A 21,937-nucleotide genomic window follows, 5' to 3' on the forward strand; every position below is an offset into this window, starting at 1 on the left:
CTCCATACATATATCTACGCCAGGGTTGATGGTGAAAATGAGAAAATCACTGATTGATTGGGAGTTAAGAATTCGACTGGATGTTGAAAGCAAGCCAAAATCAGTGGCATAGAATATTTGACGATTGGCGACTTTAAGACTTCAGTCTTCGATTATGTAGTGCAACGTTTATGTGGTAACTGTGTAGTACTTGAAAATTTATTGAATTGGTGATACATTATATGTAACAGTAAATTTAACGTTAGAATTACAGTATGTATACATAAAAAATTGACCTTTATATAATATGAACGATCACATACACTTAGTTATTATTATTATTACAGCTGCCAAGTGAATGAATATCCATTTGAGTAAGGATATAAAACAGGAAAAGAAACAAACAAACAAAAAGAAAACTAAAAGTCACCCTAAATAATCATAGTGCAAGAACCAGTTGTCCTGAAAGGGCTAGCGTTTTCTATTAGAAATATCACCCGAGATACTTATCTATTCATCAGTAGCTTCTGCCAGGTACGATATCAAAGACTATAAATAAAAGATTTATTCAAAATTATTAAAATTTATAAACAGAATTGTAATTGACTTCCAGGTCTGAATATTTTATTTTTGTCTGGCAGTATTATTTGAGCACTTCACACAACAAACTTCCCTTTTTTTTTCTACTTTCGACTTTAAATATAAACATATTGTCAAAATAAGTATAGCCTTAGAATGACCGAGACATAAACTTTTCTAACCTGTGTGAATTTAAGCATTTCCTTGAAAATACACGACGTCAAATGATTATTTCAACTTTCGAAACACAAATAATGTTTGATGTATCTAAAATGGTCGTTTTTTGTTGATATTATTAAGTGTAGCAATTTTTATACTTTAAATTTACGTCTCATATTGCAACTTGAATTTTTCGGGGAAATGCAATCGTACGATGCAAACTTCAGAAATTTACAATGACAGACCATTTCACGGTCAGAGTTTATCCGGGTTATAGAGACATTCCACAGTACTCTTTGAAACCTTTATAACCAATCCTTTAAATAAGCTTTCAAACGGTATATAATAATCTACCGGCGTTATATTAATGTGGATTTAAGGTGTGGATTGAGGAAGAGGAAGAATATTAAACAGCTTAAATGCTAAGGTATGGCACATGTATTAGTACAAATAGTTAATTTTTACATTGTAGTATTTGCCTTAAAAATGTAGAAAAAGGTAACTGTTCTGTTGACACGGAATTTTGTTAATTCATCAATGATCCTCGAGGGTATTCATAAACCCAGTAGTCAGACTTATCTGACCCTAAAATATATTAGATTTTATTTTTCCTAGTTATTAAACAATACATTATTACATACAGCACTGAACTTTATTCATTGTATTGGACATGGTAAAACCTCTCGATGGTAGATTTGGCCTCCTATTTCATGGTAAAACCTCTCGATGGTAGATTTGGCCTCCTATTTCAATAGTTTCGATGTTTCACTACATGTATACACTTAACTCTTAGATTTAGATCTTCTTATATATTTGATTCTATTCTGTTGATCAGAGGTTACTCCTTTAAACACGTGTACAGCATATCGAAATTTAGTATAATAATTGATAATTTTTTTTTGTATATTACAGTCAATCCTTCAAAGAGCACTTCGGGTTTGTAAGTGGATATTTACGGGATTAGCAACTAATATGGTGATGAATCGTGTATTTATTATGAAGTGGTCAAACGTCTAAGGTGATATTGCAGTTTAAATGCACATATATATTCACTTATTGAAATAAAGACTTCAAGTGACAAAATTTAAATTGTGCAGGCCACAGAATAGCTAATTACATTTGAACTTGAATTTGTTAACTAATTTATTCAGAGATCATATGTAACAACAAAGTTTACAGAGACATAATTTTACATCACATTTTTGCTGGTATATTTTTATAGAGATGAAAATAAGTATTCTTTAATTTTAGACACTCTTGACCTTAAATAGTGTCTTCTAATTATTAGAGATGAGTCGCAGAGGCTAATTTTTGATATCTTAGTAAAACAAATTATTTTTCAGTGTTCTGGTTGGTTCTGAATATGCAAAATGCAATATTGTTTAAAATTATAAAAATGTCATATATTACATTTTTTTTTGGAAAAGATGTATCGATGCCTTATTATCGTTCGAAAGAAATCTTATAAAAAATCAATATACAGATAATGAGATTAATCATGTGTTCAAACTTTTTCATTTAATGTTACTTTTAACTTTTGTGTACTATCCCGATCTATTTCTTCATTTAAAAGACACAGAATTCTTCCACAACTTACCACAGCAAAAAGAACGCAATATGACACAATCCTTTAATGGTAGCCTCTGTAATACCATTGTTGTGACATCAACCTAGTGTTCTAACAGTGGATTTTTTTAGGAATCAACGGTGTACAAACAATAGACAAAACTTTCCAAAAACAACTCGGTGAGTAGTTTTTAGAAAGTGTAAGACGTTGTTCTATTTATCAGTACACCACTTATTAACATTAGTCCAAAAAGAACTAACGAAAAAGTTCAGTCATTTTATTATTGTTGACTTGTATGTTGAATGTATATCAGCGAATCTAAGTCGGGTTTCCGCTCGTCCTTTCACCAATTCCTTTATTGCGAACTTCCTTTTACACTTCGCTTGCTTCGTAGTGATGACTTGCGATTTCAAGATCAATAATCCATTAAGACTATACATGGTACATGTATGTGCGTTGCAGCTAATTGTCGCGGAAGAAAACAGTTTAGATAGGATTTTTTGTTACTTGGGCATATACTGCATGTGCTTGAGGCATTTTTCTACGGACCAGCGTGCTAGGCTGAAATTCAAGAAAAATAAGCGAATACAATTTATCATTTTATAGTTAATATAATCATAAAAGGGAAAACCTGAATTAATGACTTTTTCGAGAGAAACGATAATATTTTTTTTTAAATACGAAAAAACTGCTACGAAAATGCCTTATCTATCTGTCTCCCGTTTTTGGTTTTTAAAATCCAAATGCCATGGCAGAAAAGGGGGAAAGCAAAAATGGTAGTTTCCTTTTATCAAGACAACTTTTAGACTTTGTGTATACTATTTCCATAAAAAAACTCTGGAATCCCTGTTGATGGACGAACAACCGGCCGATTATATTTATACCGTAATATTATGATACTTTCATAAGAAAAGGGAACAATACACTCATCCGCAAATAAATACATATCAAAAATAATAATTTAGAATATGCATATAATGAAGAATAAGCCTTTGAAAAAGTCAGACAAAAGGGGAAAAGTTTGAGACATGAAAGTTAAAAACCCTACGATCTGACAATATAGTTTTTATTCAAAGAAAATGTTCTCTATTTGAAAGTAACATTTTGATCGCTGCATTACTCCGTAATTGGTACTTTTTCCAATAGAACGTTAGAAAATTTAGGTTCTTTAAGAACGTTTCATGAACTTGAAATGTTCATCTGCAGTGAATTTTAGTGACATTTCAATTCATTTTTACAAGATGAAGTGAAATAAAAAAAAATGCCTGTTTCTTGTTTATTCTAATGGCACAAATTATTAAATTACAGTGTCTAAATGATGGGTTATTACATAAAACCGTTTCACACACACACTGATTGATTCCTTTCGGGCTCGTGGTTTCTTTTTTTACGAATCCACGACATTTCATTGTATCTCTGTTACTTCTTCCGTGTTCCAATCATTCGACCGGAAACCAATATAAAATGTTCAAAGGGTAATGACTAGACAGGGAAAATAGAAAAAAAAACCAACATGAAACCACCAAAATAACACATGAAAAACTAAATGAACAACCTGGACACGACTAAAATCTGGGGGCACGGATCAGGTGCACCAGTAGGATAAGCGTTTTCTGTTCTTTAGGAAACACCCGTCGATTTGCTCATATCACTTTAGGGGTAAATGAAAGAGGAAAAGAAAACCATGACATTGTGAACAAATCGGGTCTAATGGTCCAGATAGATACACCCTTAGGATCAATGAGTTCATGAATGCTCATTAAAGTGGTAATTAATTGTCTGACAAATCACACTGTCGTAGACTTTAACAAACATTGTATCGTTTCTTTTGTGAGTCATTGTGCTTTGTTACCTTTTGTGTTATTTTCTCTTTTTTTTTGTCACGGGAAGAAAATTTGACAAGCATGCGCAATTTCTTACATCTTTCTTAACTAAAAGAAGAATATTTCGTCAAATACAACACTAAAAATGAACTAACTAAATATTGCGCCATTTAATGAAAAATAAAACATGAACAACAAATCATTTCATCACAAAATGTAGACTAGAAATTATGATGTAAAAAACAAAAAGCTTAAAATTATTTTAAATGTTACATCATTTTGTAAAACAAAAATAAATAATTATTTATTATAAACATATACCGCAAATAGGGTATCACATTCTTTTAAAAAGCGTACAACCAACATCATTTGTTTAACAACAGTTAAGTGCACGGTCTAAGTCTAGACGATATAAACGACTCGGTGTACATCTCACATGCGCATGTGCAACCAACTGAGATCGGTTCTAGGATATCAACCATATTGGATCTGGGTCCTCTTTTGACCCAAGTGAATTGTTTCACTTCTTTACAAGACTGATCCAAACACCCCGTCATTAATGAACTTTTACACGTTGGTGTGATGCATTTGGCTTCAAATATCTCTCTTGGCACTCTTAAATTGTCAACGTTTAGGACAAATTTCCATGGACAAGACGATCTTGCTGCAAGTGGCACGAATGATCCTAATCCCCCACAATTCTGTCCAGGTACGGGGTTTCTTGTTATGTTAATATATCGTTGGTTTACAAAAGCCAGTTCTCCCTGTTGGTAATCCATTATCTCTCCAGGCATAATTGCTTTAGAAGCTCTAGTCTGGTTATAACAATGACGTTTCCCTTCAGCAACATGCACGAGACCGAGTATCAGTAAAATCGTCTAGAATTGTATGAGAAAACACAATCAGGACATTTAAGTTACAGGGTTTTTTTTTTGTCACAAGGATAAAACATGTTTAATGCACGTATATTCATGCATACCCCATCGTACAACATGAGTTAAATCTAAACAATATTTATTCTTCCATACATAATTGCACAACGGCACCCAATTTTAAAATGTACAATGTCTTTTAGGTTCATGAAATTGTTATTATACATGAAATTAAAGTGATTTGTATCTATAAAAAGGAATTGGCAAACATGAACACAATTTACGATAAAATCGACCAAAATAATGGTTTTAGCCAATAAAATATAAACGTATAATAATAACTGATGTTTATGTTTCTCTAATATTTAATCGATTTGCATACATCTTGACCGATGTTGAAAAAATATTGCCCGTTTCTAGAGAGCTTCAAGTTCTCAGACGCTGGTTGGTCTAAAAACAAAGGGATGTTGTTTTATGAAGGACAACATTTTTTTTGTAACTGATCGTAACTTGTTTTCATCAAATATATGTCTGAGACATGAAAGCTGTCTTCGAATAATTCATGTTCTGATTTGGCGTAGCACCCATGATACATATACATAGAAGTTGGGAGAATTTGCAACAGGATTTTTTTCAGTTTTGAAAAGAACATCTGATAAACAATATCTGCAACTTAAGCTCGTTGATTTCTAGTATAAAATTAATCGAATCTCAAGGTTCGTTTCGATACAGTAAGCTCTTTACAAATATTTACTGCAAGAAAATGGCATTAAATTTATACAAACTTAAAGTTTGATTATCTTATTTTAATTTGTCAGTGTACTCTACCTTTCTGACTTTGAAATTCATTTCTTCTCTGAAATTGTTTCCTCGTTAAAGGTTTAATGGAATCTCTAAATGTTTTACGTACTTATATACGCACTGTAAGGAAATTAGTGAAGGTGAAAATAACTTGTATTGTTTTAACTAACTTCCTAGGCTAATCATGAGTATTCCGTCTATGACAGGTCGGTAATTTACAAGACAACAATAACCTTGTCTTTGTCTTATCATAATGAGAAGCTTTTAAAAATATAAATAATTTCCAACTAAAATATTAAGAAACAGACTTCACCAGGAATGTTATTGCGAAATTGTTCTCCATGTTAAAATTACAAAGAGTAAAAAAAAAATGCTAATCGACTTTTCCATAGAATAAATTATTTATCTTCTTTAATTTACTACTGCTTACAATTAGTTCTTACTTTCAATCCTTGCATTGAATATGGTAGAACCTCTCCGTGATGGATTTGGCTTCCTCTTTCGATAGTTTAGGTTACGAGTACTTCTTGTATAGAACTAATATTTTGATTATGATCTTCCTATATATTTAATGCTGCTCCTTGAAACACGTGTACAGCATATCGAAATTTACAATATATAAAACTGGTATTTTTTGTATTTAAAATCTCTATATTCTTATCATGCGAACATCAAAATGGATCTATAAAGTAAATTATGATTTTACGATTTTTGTCCACTGGCAATTTCGTGCTGCTTGTTTGTATAGCAAAATACCCCCTCCAAAAAAACAAAATCAAAAACAGAAACAAAAAGAAAAAAAAACAAACAAAAAAACAAAAAAATTAATAATAATAATAATAACTGCAATGGAAGCGGGAGGTTTAATTTAGCGCGCTTTAAAACCCGATTTTACCTTCCATTTCTAACGGTAGTGTCTGTAACAGTTCAGGATTATTGAGGTTGTTTCCAACTTTCCGGATTTTGCTTTAATATTGCCATTTGTTATATGGACTTTTCTTTTTGAGTATTACTTTTCACTATTGCCAGGAGTTATTCATTTCAGTAATTTTTATCATCTCCTTTTATTATATGACATATGAAACACTAAATATGATAAAATTAGGCTACAACGAGTTTTTAACGTTCCTATTGATAACACAACTTTTCTTTTAGGGGGAGGGTCAATAGAAACAAAACCGATATCGTGAAATGCATTAGCGTATAGCCTTAAACGACGTCTAAAATTTCTATTTATGTTGATGCTTTTTTGCCTTTGGTATATTTTTAATTTTATTTTCTAATGATTTGTGACTGTTTGAATTTGTATTATCAAAAAACTCTACACACATGTGTAGCTGCTAATTGTTTTAGTTATACAGATAACTTGAATCTGAAAATGTATAGATTGGATTATATTTGCAGTTAAATGCAGATAAACTTCCACGTGGGAACTTCAAGCAGTTCGGCCATTTTATTTGACTTTATATTAAATAGACTGCAATTGAGCTTGTTTGAAAACTTTAATGATACCAAGATGACTACTCTTTATCTATTTAGTAATCAACTAACCTCAAGAGGTTAATATTGGCAAAGGCTTTGTGTCGGGTCAGAAATCAGTTTGAAAGTAGCATTTTAAAGTTTCAATTTGAAGCATCCTTCATACAGTTCTACCAATTATTAATTCATAAAATGTTAAGAGACTTAGTTTTAAAAACATACATCACAATACTGATACAGTAGATAAATTATGAATGTGAAGGCTGTGTTTGATTTACTGACAAATGCCACAAAAAGTAAATTTTGACATGATAAATAATTTTATTGTTTACAGATAAATTGCCGTACTATCATAAGTAATACTGATAATACAATATACAAAAGACTAGATTGAACATTTTGAAACCTAGAGGAATGATATGTCATAGACAGATTATTGACACATTGTTACCCTATTTAATCTACGCCGAGTGTTTTTCCATTTCTTACACGCACATGTACAACCAACTGCTATTGGCTCCAATATACTTTTAAATGTTGATTCACTAACTCTCCTTTTGACAAATGTGAAATGTTTTATTTCTTCACACCTTTGTAGTTCACACCCACCAATGAATGAACCACTGCAGTGTCTTGTCCTACACTTTGCCTCGAAGATTTCCCTTGGTATTCTGTTCTCGTCTACATTTAGTTCAAACCTCCAAGGACAAGAAGACCTCTTCGAGATGTGATTATAAACATCAGCTAGACTACAATCCAAAGGAATAGACTCCTTCACAATGTTTTGGAATATTCTACCTACAGTAGGAAGCTGACCATGTTGATAGCTTAATATATGTCCTGGAAGAATAGCTTCCGACTCATTCCGTAATGAGCTAATTGTTCTGTAGGCTGATGGGCAATTCATGTCCGCATTGACTTTCATTAGCCAATATGACAATACCACAAAAAACATAGATAGCTGGAAAATAAGAATTACAGTATAAGTTATATCACTTTAGTAATCTTCATTTTTTTTCAAATATGTGTACATTATTCTGCTGTAAGATATCGTATAGACACTTTTGTCATTCTTTTGCATCATTAGTACGGATTCTGTGCACTTACAAAGTATGCAAATTTTATGGTTTAAGTACTACTAGATATATAAAGTGACAGTTATAGCCTTTTTAAAAGAACACTAGAAATGCTAAAAATGACACCCAATAACTTATGTTTTTGCCTAAAATACAAAAAATTGAGGACGTCCAGAAGCACTTTGAGTAAACTATCAAATACAATTTTGTTTTACCTTCATTATTTTATACATATTTAACATTTGAAAGCTTTTTCTATTTGTGATTCTTCAAAGTCAAATTACCCCATTTATATAGTAAACTCAAATAAAAGACCTTCCCAGGAAAGTTTTGGGTTCCTTTAAACGACGACTAATAATATAATTGCAGCTAATTTTAGCAGATTACATTGATGTAAGAAGCATTTACACGAATTATTACAGATTCGATCACTTCAAATTATTGATCAATATTCATAGTTTTGGCAATTTTGTACAAACCGATCTTCGTCGGTAAAAGGAACAAGTTGTCTACCTAAGATTTATGAGGAAGTATGTCCAAAATGACCGGAATTAACGCATGCTTTCCTAGCTTTATTCTATCTTTTTTTATTATGAATTACAACGTGCCATTTTTTTCAAAATAATGCATTTGAAAAGAAACACATATTTTTCTACATGGAAGAAAAAAGTAGTCGTCCTTTTAAAAGGTCTGAGTTAACACCTTTTGTCTTTTTGTAGTAACGAATTCAATATTTGTTTGAAAAAGGAGAGCACAAGAGTAACACATTACAATCTGTCAGTTAAGTACCCGACACATTCACATTCAGCAAACACGCTGAACACGCCAAACAAGTCCCTATGTAAAAGGAATCAATATTGTATATGGGTGGGAAACATCTTAAAATCGTTATTCTTCTCTATGCTACTAAACCATGACCGACCTGTGTGTTAATATAGGTCGACGGTTGATACCGCATGTGATACAAATTTTGAAATGTCATTTTCATTATATCATATATTTTAACTATACTTCAAGTGTGTTTGATGTAGGGCTATGGTATAGGATATGCGATTTATCTAATGGTGTGATATAGCGTATGCAATATAGGTGTATGTGTGTGATATAGGGTTTGCGATATAGGTCTAGGTGAGTGATATAGGGTTTGCGATATAGGTCTAGGGGTGTGATGTAGGGTATACGATATAGGTCTAGGGTTGTCATATAGGGTATACGATATAGGTCTAGGGTTGTGATACAGGGTATGCGATATAGGTCTAGGGTTGTGATATAGGGTATGCAATTTATCTAGGTGTAATGAGGGGTTTGCGATATGGGTCTAAGGGTGTAATATAGGGTGTGCGACATAAGGTTACTGATATAGGTCTTGGGTGTGATATAGAGTATGCGATATAGGTATGGGGTATGATATTGGGTATGCGATTTAGGTATAGGGGTATGATATAGGGTATGCGATATAGATGTAGGGTGTGATATATGGTATTCGATATGGTTCTAAGGATGTGATATAGGGTGTGCGATATGGGTCTGGGTCTTGCTATAAGGGATGCGCTTTAGATCAAGAGTATGATATAGGGTATTCAACATAGGTCTAGGAGTGTGATATAGGGTATGCGATATAGGTTTTGGGGTGTGATATACGGAATGCGATATGGGTCTATATGTGTGATATAGAGTGTGCGATATGGGTCTAGGGTCTTGCTATAAGGTATGCGATATAGGTCAAGAGTATGATTTAGGGTATGTGATATAGGTATAGGGGTGTGATATGAACCTAGGTATGTGATATAGGTATAGGGGTGTGATATAAACCTAGGTATGTGATATAGGTATAGGGGTGTGATATGAACCTAGGTATGTGATATAGGTATAGGGGTGTGATATAAACCTAGGTATGTGATATAGGTATAGGGGTGTGATATGAACCTAGGTATGCGATATAGGTATAGGGGTGTGATATGAACCTAGGTATGCGATATAGGTATAGGGGTGTGATATGAACCTAGGTATGCGATATAGGTATAGGGGTGTGATATGAACCTAGGTATGTGATATAGGTATAGGGGTGTGATATGAACCTAGGTATGCGATATAGGTATAGGGGTGTGATATAGGATATGAGATATAGGTACATGGATGTGATATAGGGTATGCGTTTTTGGGTAAACAATATGATTATGATAATTTAGTGATTTTTGTTTCTTATTTTTGTTGTATATTGTTAACTCAGACTTAACTAAAAACAACGTGTATATATAAAATAATTTTGAGTAGTTTTGTTTATTGGCAAACTGTGCATTAGAGTAAAACATTTAAGTACAAAATATGCCGGTTTGGATTAGGTATAGAAGTGATCCCTAGAAACTTGTACACTAAAAAATGCCTCCTCCTTGCTTTAACATTTTTGTAGCTTTTTGGGGGGCTTCGTTGTCAAAAACAAAAAAATAAGCGTCTTTGGTTTTTATTTGAAGAGTGCAGAAGATTAAGAACATTTTTGTTCTATATACCATTGAACTATGGGAATATCTTTAAAGGAAAATTTTGGATCAATCTTGGCAAGCATTGTTTTAGTGTTTTTCCACTATTATAAACTATTAAAAGTCACACACCGTTGAATCTTAACGACACCCTAAAATTCGACTGCTAAACGCTAGTAATAACGAACTAAGTTTCCTTGATATTTCGACTGGAATGTTTTGAGATTACTTTTCTTTATAATAAACCATTTTATGAGAATTTGTACTTGGCGTCATAAACTATTGTATGGAAATTTCTAAAGATTAAATGAATTTAGTCTTAAAGGAACTTTAATGAAACAAAATCACATGTAATTGAACGATTTTTGTTCTGCTTGTCATAATGCTAAAATAATTATAGTCATAAGAAAAGAAAGACTTTCTCTTTATTATCATAGCATTTTTTAGAACAGACCGATGATGCTTACCCTACCGGTGTATCTTATACATGCATCCAATTTTAATGCAGGCAGTGTTGCTCATTTACTTTTCTTTGTTTCAGAGAATATTGCAACATTTGTTTAAAGATGGTATATATGATTCTAGTGCTGCTGATGGAAGTTTACTCCTTAAAACACGTGTATAGGATATCGTAAATTGCAATATGTATGATTGGTATTTTTGTATTTAATAACCAATGGGTCGATAACACTCCAAAGAACAAACCGTCCATGAGAGTAATACAGTAGTTAGAGTAGTATGACCTTGAAGAAGATCATATTTTATTACCCTATTTATCCCAATTTGCAGTATTACAAATTTCAAAATACTCCAAACACTGAGGCATCATTTCTTGTAATGCACATGGTAGAACATTTCGATGATAGATTTGACTTCCTATTCCGATAGTTTGGGTATTGAGTACATACTTGGATTTAATTCTTCCTATATATTTTATTCTAATTCTGCTGATGAGAGATCAATACATGTACTTGAAACACGTGTACTGAATATCAAAATTTACAATATATACGATTGGTATTTTTTGTATTTTAAAACATATGGAAGCAAGCAAATGCTTATAACCGATATATAATATATATGATTGATGCCTATAAAACATGATTGTTTTCCGAAATTATATGAAAAACTCTTTTTGTCCTATGAAAAGGCATAAAATTGCCATATGATTTTATTTACTTGATGTTTTTAAACTGAATTTTTTAGTCCTAAACACACATTTTTCATATGTTTTCCTGGTGGTACAAATGTTTTCAGGTGTTTTAAAATCACATGAAAACATATTTTGCAATAATTTCATGTGTATGACAATGCTACTATTGTCATTTCGTGTTCATTATTGATTTTTTTTCTATATTTAGTCGTCATTCCTGAATGACGCCTTACTTCTGTTCGAAATCTAGATTTTGTTTATTCTCACCTAGCTGAGAAATATTATAAACGATCGTTATACTGAAGCAAAATTAAAATTTGTAATGAAATTGAAGAAATATTTCTTCTTCAAAGTAAACCAATGCCTTCAAAATTGTCGTCACATTTAGCCTTTGTCATATTAGAAATTGTTCTATCAACATTCAGCGAGACATCTCAATCCTGTCTTAAGGCAAAATTTGCAAACTCGAATATCAGTATAAAAAAACACACCTAAATACACGTCCTCAAAAGGTACTGCACAATTTGTAGAAGTAAACTTTCAATGAAATGACCAATAACGTATATGAATTTATGAAAGACTGTTACAAAGTATTTACAACCTATTCATTTCATTTCTAATTTTTTGTTGTTATAATACATATACCCTTTTGTTGGGGATCAATTTTTGATTTATTGTTTAAGTCTACAAAGTTGGTATTTCTAATGGCATGTTTATGTCAAAATAACTATGCAAATTAGCAAAATGAAGATCAAACGAATACAATTGAAAATTCCCTTTAAAAAGTTGGACAAATATTAATCTGGAAATAAGAAGGCAGATTTTTATTTTTCGTGTTTTTTTGAGTTTTTGTTGTTTGTTGTTGTTTTTTTTTCCTTTTTGTTTGTCTGGTTTTTATTCTTATTGTCATCCAATGTGTGTTTCATGGCATAAAACATTGATAGAAAATATTAGTAAAATACTACATACAGAAAACTTGTACTTAAGCATTAAAGAGAAGAAGTTTTTGTCAGTTTGACTCGTGTATGCCACGCACATCTCAAAGATGACCGGTCTCATCACTTTCAATTTTGAAAGTTGCCACCCATAAACATATCTTTCCGTACTATATAATAAGTTCTTGCTTTCACTGTAAATCAGACATGTATGTGATTTGAAGACTTCAGATAAGCAATACTAAAGTTATGTTATTAACTTTGTTCCCGGTAGCGAAAAATGCCTTGGTACTTCTGTAAAAACAATTGTATCGTAATATACTTATAATAGATAACAAACATATTCTTTACACGTAACAGACCATTACTCGGGATAATTCCCTTATTTCCAAATGCATATGCAACGTATCAGTTATTGGATGAATTACTACATAAACTACTCTTTTGTATTTGAATTCATCCAATTAGTTCACGCGTCACATTGAAGTCCAGAATATGAAAAATACAATAGAAATTCAAACCATTTAATAAATTTATTGAGGTGTTAAGATCATTTTAGATATCCTTTGACTTCCTTATTTTAGGCGTAAAGAGATTTACCCTTTTGAACACAAGGCGTTATGTTGTCAATTATAATTAGAGCAATCAATAAGATTTCCTTTACATGTATCAAATTTTAAAATATTTGTCATTATTTTCCATTTTATCACTATTTGAAAAAGGAACTTATTTTGTTTCAATGTTTTTCAGTCTCAAATCTCTGATTTTAAAAGGTTTAAATCACAAGTGTCTATAATTGAATATTATATATTCATTTTGACCTTAAAAGTATGATTATCATTTATTCATTATTATAACGAATGGTAATAACAAAATAACAGAACTGATGCACTCTAGTTAATAGTTAATAAATGACAATATTGAAAGAGTAATCAAGGGAACCAAGGTTATAGCGGTAATCAAAAGAATGTAATCCAGGGACAAAGACCAGACATGGAAAACAGACATACACAACAAAGAACATAAAGTAACTAAAATCATACATGTCGTAAAGTTTGGCCAATAGTTTACCTTTACCATCGATTTCTAGCAGTATGTTTTATGTAAATAACTAATCTAAATAAAAGAACAAATACATATTCCATGATGGGGCATTTTGTTGTGCCTTGCGCTCAATATATTTTATCGTTTGAATTTTTATACCTTATGTTTTCAGTTTGTTCCTGTTTTTATTTCGAAGTGTAGTTGAGTTAAATGCCGCTCGAATCTAACCTTAAAATATAGAATTTGAGGAAGAAAATTAGTCAATAAGAAGACATTTGACAGAAAGGGTTAAAAAACAATATTTGACGAACACTTTTCATTTATATGTTGGGATAAAAAAGTTAAATTTAATATTTTGCAGTTTCTGTATTTTTATCCATTAATAAATAGTGTGTGTATGATTGCTCAGATAAAGATTAAAGAAATTAAAAAGATTTTTTTTCCTTCTACAAATATAGTTCTTCTGTCTTTTTAAGTAAATGTATGTACCTAGTAAGGATATAACTATTATTAGGTATTTACTTTCAACTTATTAAAAAGCTTAAAGTGGTTAAATTTGTACCACCAATTATATCAGAGTAGTTATGCTGTTCAAATACAAATGGGCAAAATGGCAGAACATCAAACGATTTAAAAAAAAATACAGTCATTAGATATTTGACAGGAAGTTAAAATAAAAATTGAATTATTCAACGCCATTTAGTTGAGAATATATTGTGACATTTCTTTTTTTATATTTTTTTTAAATATCGATAGTTTGTTCGTTATAGCATGCTAACAAAAATTCCAGAGACCAAACTTGTCCACGATGAACATTATTCACAATAGGAAGTGGAATCGGCAAATGACGATGGGAAATTAGAAAATTACAGTAATGACCATAAGGAACAAACTTTAAATTTCTGACGATTTGTAAACGTTCCGAGCATTATTTCTTCGTTCTACGTAGAAAAAAACGTGCTATTTTTAAAACTTATCATTGTCGACATTTAATTTTATTTTTACTCCTTTTTTTATCAAAGAGTCATGAGATGTATTTACATATATATTTTTTTAAAAACTGGTTTGTGATGGACAAAAAGTACTATTACCTTTCATAAAATTTATACGTCAGCAACATGGAACATTATTGTTTCATCTTTTGTAAAATTGAATCATAATGAGATTAATCAATAATTAATTTACATTGTTACTGTCAACAAAAGTTGTGTACTAATGGTTGTTGCTTCTACTCTTTTATTCACGATAGTTTTCTTCCTTCTCTGTATAAAATAAAACCACGAGCAATTGGTTTAATTTCAAATGTTACATGTAAACGTACTGACATGTAAACGTACTGACATGTTAAAAATGCAGATTTTACGCATGACATTGCTACAGTTTTATGGTTGTCATTATGAACTCGTGGGAACATGAGAGATGATTTGTTCAGCGTGTCATAGTTTTCTTTCCCTCTTAATCTACCCATGAATCGACTTTTTCATCATTTCGGCGGGTGTTTCTAGAAAAGCATTTACCCTACCGGCGCATCTGGTCCATGCTCCCAGTTTTTAGTGGAATCCGAGTTGCTCATGTACTTTGTTACTTTGTATTTTTATTTTGGTTATTTTACATACTTCGTAGTGAGTGTCTGTTTCCATGTCTGGTATTTGTTTTTGTATTAAATTCTTTTGATTTCCGCTAGAACTTGATACACTTTATTACTCATTAACACAAATTTGCAAATAAATATTTATTGAATTCAAAGAAAAACCTCTAAAACAGAGAAAGAAACATAAGTGTCCTTTTTTAAATTAGAATATTTTTCAATGATTGAGCAGATTCTATAAAAACTGCGTTGCCCTGGTTATATTCGATTTCATGTTATTTTAATTTATCACATACAGATGAATTATTTCAGTAAAATTAAATACATATATTTCTCTCCTGAAATATATTCGCTGACCTCCAGCCTTTGTCATCAGTTTTAATGCAAAGACATTTTACTTCAGCAGCGTGTTACATTCTGAAAAAAAAAATGCCGACATTTTTGTTCAAAAGCCTCCAACTTACCAACACCTTAATGTTCCTTAATACTTTACAACAGTTGTTCTAATGTTATTTATGTTAATCGTCTAGACTGTTGGAATTATGTTTTACACTGGACTGACAGAATAATTACGTTCTCAGATGGAAAGTCTTGAAAATGCAGTTTACAGATTTTTTCTGGTGATAACAGACTAGGTCGTCGAATAGAAAATGTTTGATTGGAGACGTTTTATCATTTAATTGGAGACGTTGTATCATTTAATTGGAGACGTTTTATCATTTAATTGGAGACGTTTTATCATTTAATTGCTCGTATTGTCTTTTTTTCACAGACAATTAATTTATTAACTAAAAATATTTATATTTTACTGTGTGTATTTGGATAATCATATTTCTTTTATTTTCTACACAAATGAAAGTTTCGGTGGGTGGGATGTGGCAATATGATAAATGAGAAATATTGATTTCTGGCAATTGTTCTTCAGCTTATAATATTTTTGTTTGTCTTCTGTGTTACCATAGATACCGGCAGTTACTGCTAGGTAAAATTGATAATAATATTTGTGACTAAAGGTAGTTGTTTGTTCATGTAAATTAAAATATATCATATTCGTATACTGGACATCGAATTTATCTGATGTCCTTAATGATAGCAATAATGTTTTTTTTCTCTATTTATGATGGAAAAATTTCAATTATATTATGAAATCATGATTTTGAGAGGAAAATTCTATTTATGATCTAAGCAAATTCTCAATATATTTATACATGTATTATATGTATTACAAGAGAAAAAATAACATTATAATAGCTTCAACTCTCCGCAACAGAGCTACATACACAGAAAAGATATTTAGATAAACCTATTTATTACGAATTGTGTTATTCCCTTTCTTTACATCTATTTCATCTAGTCACAAAATTTTGTTTTTTTATCATCCCGATGTTTTCCGCTTCCCTGTTCGTGAGCTATTCCAACCAAGTCAGATCTAAATCGATCAAATTAATAACATATTGGAAGATAAAGTAACGTTTCCGGGTTTAGTTACCTAAGATGATTTAAAAGTTGATCACATATCGATTGTCTGAATTGAACAAATAAACATTTATATACATATTAAAGGATATAGACAGTGTTGATCGAAAATATATTTTTGGTATGGAACTTGCCCTTTTGTGAAGTATAAATTTTTAAATGTTAAAGTGTATGTATTTCTTTCCTTTTTTTTGGGGGGGGGGGAGGGGGGTATTGAGAAACAACCGTTTCTAGAATAAAACAACGCTGTATTCCTTAGAACTAAAATAAAAAGCGGTCAATACCTAATCTATCTTTCTGTAATTTTAACATTGTTGACGTTGTCAAACGACCAAAAATTGATATTTAAGAATTTGAGGCTGTTCTATTGACAATTTGTGTCTGTGTATCTGTGTGTCTGTATGTATGTGTGTATGTCCCTATAAAATATATATTAACCGTATGTATATACATATATGCAACATTGTATTCATTAAAGACAACATTGTATTCAGAAATTACACTATTTATGTAGTTTTTTATTGTCTGTATTCACTTGATTGACTCTCGAGAAACGTCCATTAAATAAACCAAATAATTAAACCCCATTATAACAATGTGCTTGTAATACAGTAAGAAAAACCTTCAAATGTAATGAATAGGTACCAGATAAAACCATTGATAAAGACTAGTTTATTGACTGTTAATACTTCCTTCTTGTTATGGGTAATTTCCTTGGTTATTATAATGACAGGGGCACACTTCTTGCGATTGTGTGGTATTTTACGAGGACGTTTAATTACAGATGTGTAGAATCTAAAGATAGAAGTAAATTATAATCATTCGAGGTGGAGTTGTTTGTAGAATGGAAAGTCTACAAATTAATGTTCCTCTATGAACAGAACAAAGAATTAATGGTAACAAGTATTACTTGTTTGAGACTTTTCAAATTAAAGATAGATTTATTAAAGAGAATTTAATAGTCTTATCTATAGTTTACTACATCACTTCAATTGATTAAATTAAAAAAAAAACACAAACACCCACATAACTGGTTGTAGACAAAAATGTATTGTGTGAATGTCAGATCAAGTAAAATTAGTTTTTTTTCCGTTAGGAGAAAAGTTCCAGTATATCCCGTTGAATAACCTACAGATGTATATATGCAATCTGGATTCCATAAAAATAAATAATACGGTTTTATCTTATATTAAAAAAAACGGAAATACATTATGTACAAATTTCACATAATGTATGAAGCGGATGTCTTAATAAACATAACAAAACATTTTTATTTTCTAAATTTAATTTTCAGTTTAAAGAAATCACCACGATTTTATTCATGTTTGTTGTATCATTCTATTTGAATTGAAACCCTCCTCTCTCTCCATTTGAGTTTATAAATCAATACCACGTTTTTATTTGTTAGTTCGCTAGATATTTTGGTAAGGTGTCTTTTAAAGTTTATACATCAAAACTCATTTTTCTGAAATGAAGGGCATTTGTCATTCCTGCAAGGTCTGTATCACATTAAATATAAGCTCGCATTTTCTTAGTTAAGAAACTCATTGTTCACTTCAAACATCACATATATATTAGTATCTAAAATGTTGCAACAATTTGTCATGTAGAATGTAGAACTGTTACAGATATTTATAAAACGAAGGGTAAATGACAATATCATTGACTATTACAAAAGTGTCAATTTAAGATCGGAACAATATTATTTTTCGAATTATAAAAAAACATTCATTGCACATACATCATATCTTAAAGAAGTACTTTCCTTCAATTCGCATCTGATAGTCGATTGGTAAAATATGACAATATAGTTTCGTTTGACAAAGGCTTAAATTATGTCTATTTTTTTCTGATTGAAATAGAAAAAAATCTCAGTTGATTGTATATCTAAATGGTTTATGCTTAACATGTACTACAACAAAACACATGCAGTTTACATAAAATATAGAACTTCTAAAAATCTTATTTCGAACTTTCAAGTTGATCCACTTCATAATGTTTTTCTTACAATATATTCCGAGAGCTATTTTCTCTGCCAACCAGATACTATGTACATGTATAAACATTTACATGTATAACTAGACTACTGCAATGTCTGTAATCTTTAATACATACATCTTAATGTAATTGGAAAATCATCCACAACCATGTGAACAATGAAATGTAAATCTCTAATGTACAAACATTCTTGTCTAATTATGGATTTAGAGCCTTTGTTTAATTCGAATTACTCGGAGAAAGACATTATGTGAAAAACTACAGCAATCATTACTCTCGGTTATGTAAGGGGAATTTTTTTGATGACTTATTTTGCCTTTGTATGCAAGAACATTTTCACCAAGTAATGGTGAATGTAAAGTAATGTAAGGGAGGAAACCAAAGCGCAATGTTTTACTTGTGTATAGTTAAGATATTTGTTGAAATTGAAAACTCAATTTAGAAATGTGTCACAAAATGAAGGAGGAAGATACTGGTAGATACGTAACGACACTGTTAGTCTTAGTTAAAACTATGTTATAAAAAATATCATAGCCATTTTATGTCACAAAACAGAATGATAACACGACCTTGATTTGTCTTCTTCATGACCAGCTTCAAATATATCACACAGTTTCTCTCTTTCACGTTAGTTTTGAACGGCAACTATGACGATAAATATGGTTAAAAAAAACTATAGGACACGTAACAAGTGAAAGTTTAACATCACAAAATATCAACTGAAGTAATTTAATTTTAACTTATGGTGTTGAAACAAAATATATGGTTTCCTTTGAAATATTGTGGCTGTTTGAAATTCGACAACTGTCATGGCGAACATTTTAGTGATCGTTCGTCTTTGACGGTACCTATGGTGTCGGGAGAACAAGGTTTGAAATGCCACAAGGACACTTTCGACCAATACAATATTATAGAAAATGATTTACATTCAAATTATAACCTATTTCAACGTCGATTTTTTATATCACTAGTTCATATCAAATCGTTTATGATGTGATATCGCGAATATCTAGCGCTCCAAGAAGTAGATAAAACGACCAAATCATAGAGAATTTATGTTATAGTTTTTGTACAAAATAGTCGTTTGATTTTTCCTTTTTTTTCCTTTTGCTATTTGAAACATTGATTATAAAATACACATATGAAGAAATGACTACAATATTTATAGTTAGATTTGATTCATACAAACATTTATATCATTTCATAAAAAAGCAACTTGAATGAAACATACACCGTGAAAACGAATAAACATAAAAGTGTAAGATACACACGTTCAGATCTTAAAATTGATATAATATTATTAAAAAAACTTAACAATTCAATGTACATGTACAAGTAATACTGTTATAAATAAGAATGAGAAAAAGGCATGCAAAATTGACATAATGGTTATGAATTGAAATGACAACAGTGTAACAACATTTCTAGTATTATGGTTACATTAACAATCTTTTATTATGGTTTCATTAACAATCGTTTTATATGCTTAATTTTCCGAACAGCCGTACATCCAACGGAAACAGGTTCAATAATTTCAATATATTCATATATACCATTTACACAACCTTTTCGTCTTAAAACTTTCATGTAACTGAAAACCGGCTTGCATTTTGCTCTATTTAGTCCAATTGCTCTCTTGCAAGCACACTTTACATCATATAAAGTTCTAGGTACTCTGTTATTGTCAATGTTACGTCTAAATATCCAAGGACACACGCTTCTTTGTGAAATTGGTTCGGGATTTAAATTAGAATTTCTTTTCTTGTACTGTTTGCATTTTCTAAGCTTGTATATCGTTTTATATTTAATGTCTTTATATCTGTTTTTTATATTAAACAAGGTTCCTACGCCTGGCATGATATTCTGTCCCATCGGCAGACTGTACTTTGTGTTTTGGGTTATATCAGTAAGATTATATTTCAAATATAAGTCCTTTGGTTCTGAACACTTCCCACACACACAATTCGATGATGCTATAAACAACTACGAAACAAGAAAGAAATACGTTTGATTAAGGCTAAGCCATACTATGAAAACTACAATTAAGTAGTCTATCTAAATTATGCGAATGAGTTATATCACTTATGTATAATATATTTACTTTTTTACAAACCTTCATTTTGCCAGATTTGTATTTATGCAGACACAGTCGATTTTACTCGGTATGGCGTGAACCGAGAATCATTGATTCTGTTGTTGGATAACTACTAAACGCCATGTTATTATGTCAATGTCATTTTACAGAAACATATATTTACATGGCTCATAACACTAGAAACCTTCTAGTCTTTTTTTTTAATGCATGTCACTAACATAGAACTTACTTTCACTAAAAGGATCAAAATTGCCCGCTTTTATTCAATCACGGGAACTATTGTGTTCATATTTTCATAATTAAACATGCAAATATAGATCTGGAACACGTCTTTGAAGACCTATTGAAATGATCAAAAGCGAAAGTAATATATTTTCTTATGATTATGAACGGTAAATTAGTTAACATAGCATGAAAAGTCAGATAAATAATAGTTTTAACTTGAAAATTTGGGTATCAGACGAATACAAATTTTTTCGGCTTTGTTTTATAAATTCGAATACGAACCATAAATCTTAAAATGTTTGTCCATTCCATATTACAAGTCATTGACTATGATAAGTTAGATAAGTTTACATTATATATACGAGATCAGATGCTAAAAGATGTTAAGGGAAAACTATAACAAGGAGTGTTTATCATAATCACATTTAATTTGTTGGTGCAATTATTGGTCGTGTCTTTCATACAAAAATGCATTTTATAACCCAATCAAATTACTAATTTAACAGTTCGACGATGCATTTTATAACCCAATTAAATTACCAATTAAACAGTGCAACAATGCATTACTATAAATCTTATTGTCTTTTGCCATTTACTATTAGGAGGAAGGA

The 21,937-nt window shown here is 30.8% G+C and overlaps 1 protein-coding gene and 1 long non-coding RNA gene across 3 annotated transcripts; one reads left to right on the forward strand and one right to left on the reverse strand.

Annotated features, from left to right (window-relative positions):
- Window positions 1-837: 837 nt before the first annotated feature.
- Window positions 838-12,293, forward strand: LOC148608229 (uncharacterized). Of its 2 annotated transcripts, none has more exons than XR_015915042.1 (4): window positions 838-1,144; window positions 1,630-1,735; window positions 2,291-2,463; window positions 7,858-12,293. It is a non-coding gene; the product is annotated as an uncharacterized LOC148608229 (long non-coding RNA). The 2 variants fall into 2 exon arrangements; XR_015915043.1 differs by having other exon boundaries at window positions 2,416-2,463.
- LOC148608230 (uncharacterized) lies at window positions 4,269-5,980 on the reverse strand. Its single transcript, XM_088544572.1, has 2 exons — window positions 5,808-5,980; window positions 4,269-4,985 (listed from the first exon to the last, which is right to left on the reverse strand). The coding sequence occupies exons 1-2, from the start codon at window positions 5,826-5,828 to the stop codon at window positions 4,491-4,493; spliced, it is 516 nt and encodes a 171-aa protein (XP_088400698.1). The 5' UTR covers window positions 5,829-5,980; the 3' UTR covers window positions 4,269-4,490.
- Window positions 12,294-21,937: the final 9,644 nt, after the last annotated feature.

The sequence above is a fragment of the Perna viridis genome, chromosome 9 (genome assembly GCF_037379345.1).
Source record: "Perna viridis isolate PV_CMFRI_1.1 ecotype Kerala chromosome 9, ASM3737934v1, whole genome shotgun sequence".
Classification (NCBI taxonomy): Eukaryota; Metazoa; Mollusca; class Bivalvia; order Mytilida; family Mytilidae; genus Perna; species Perna viridis.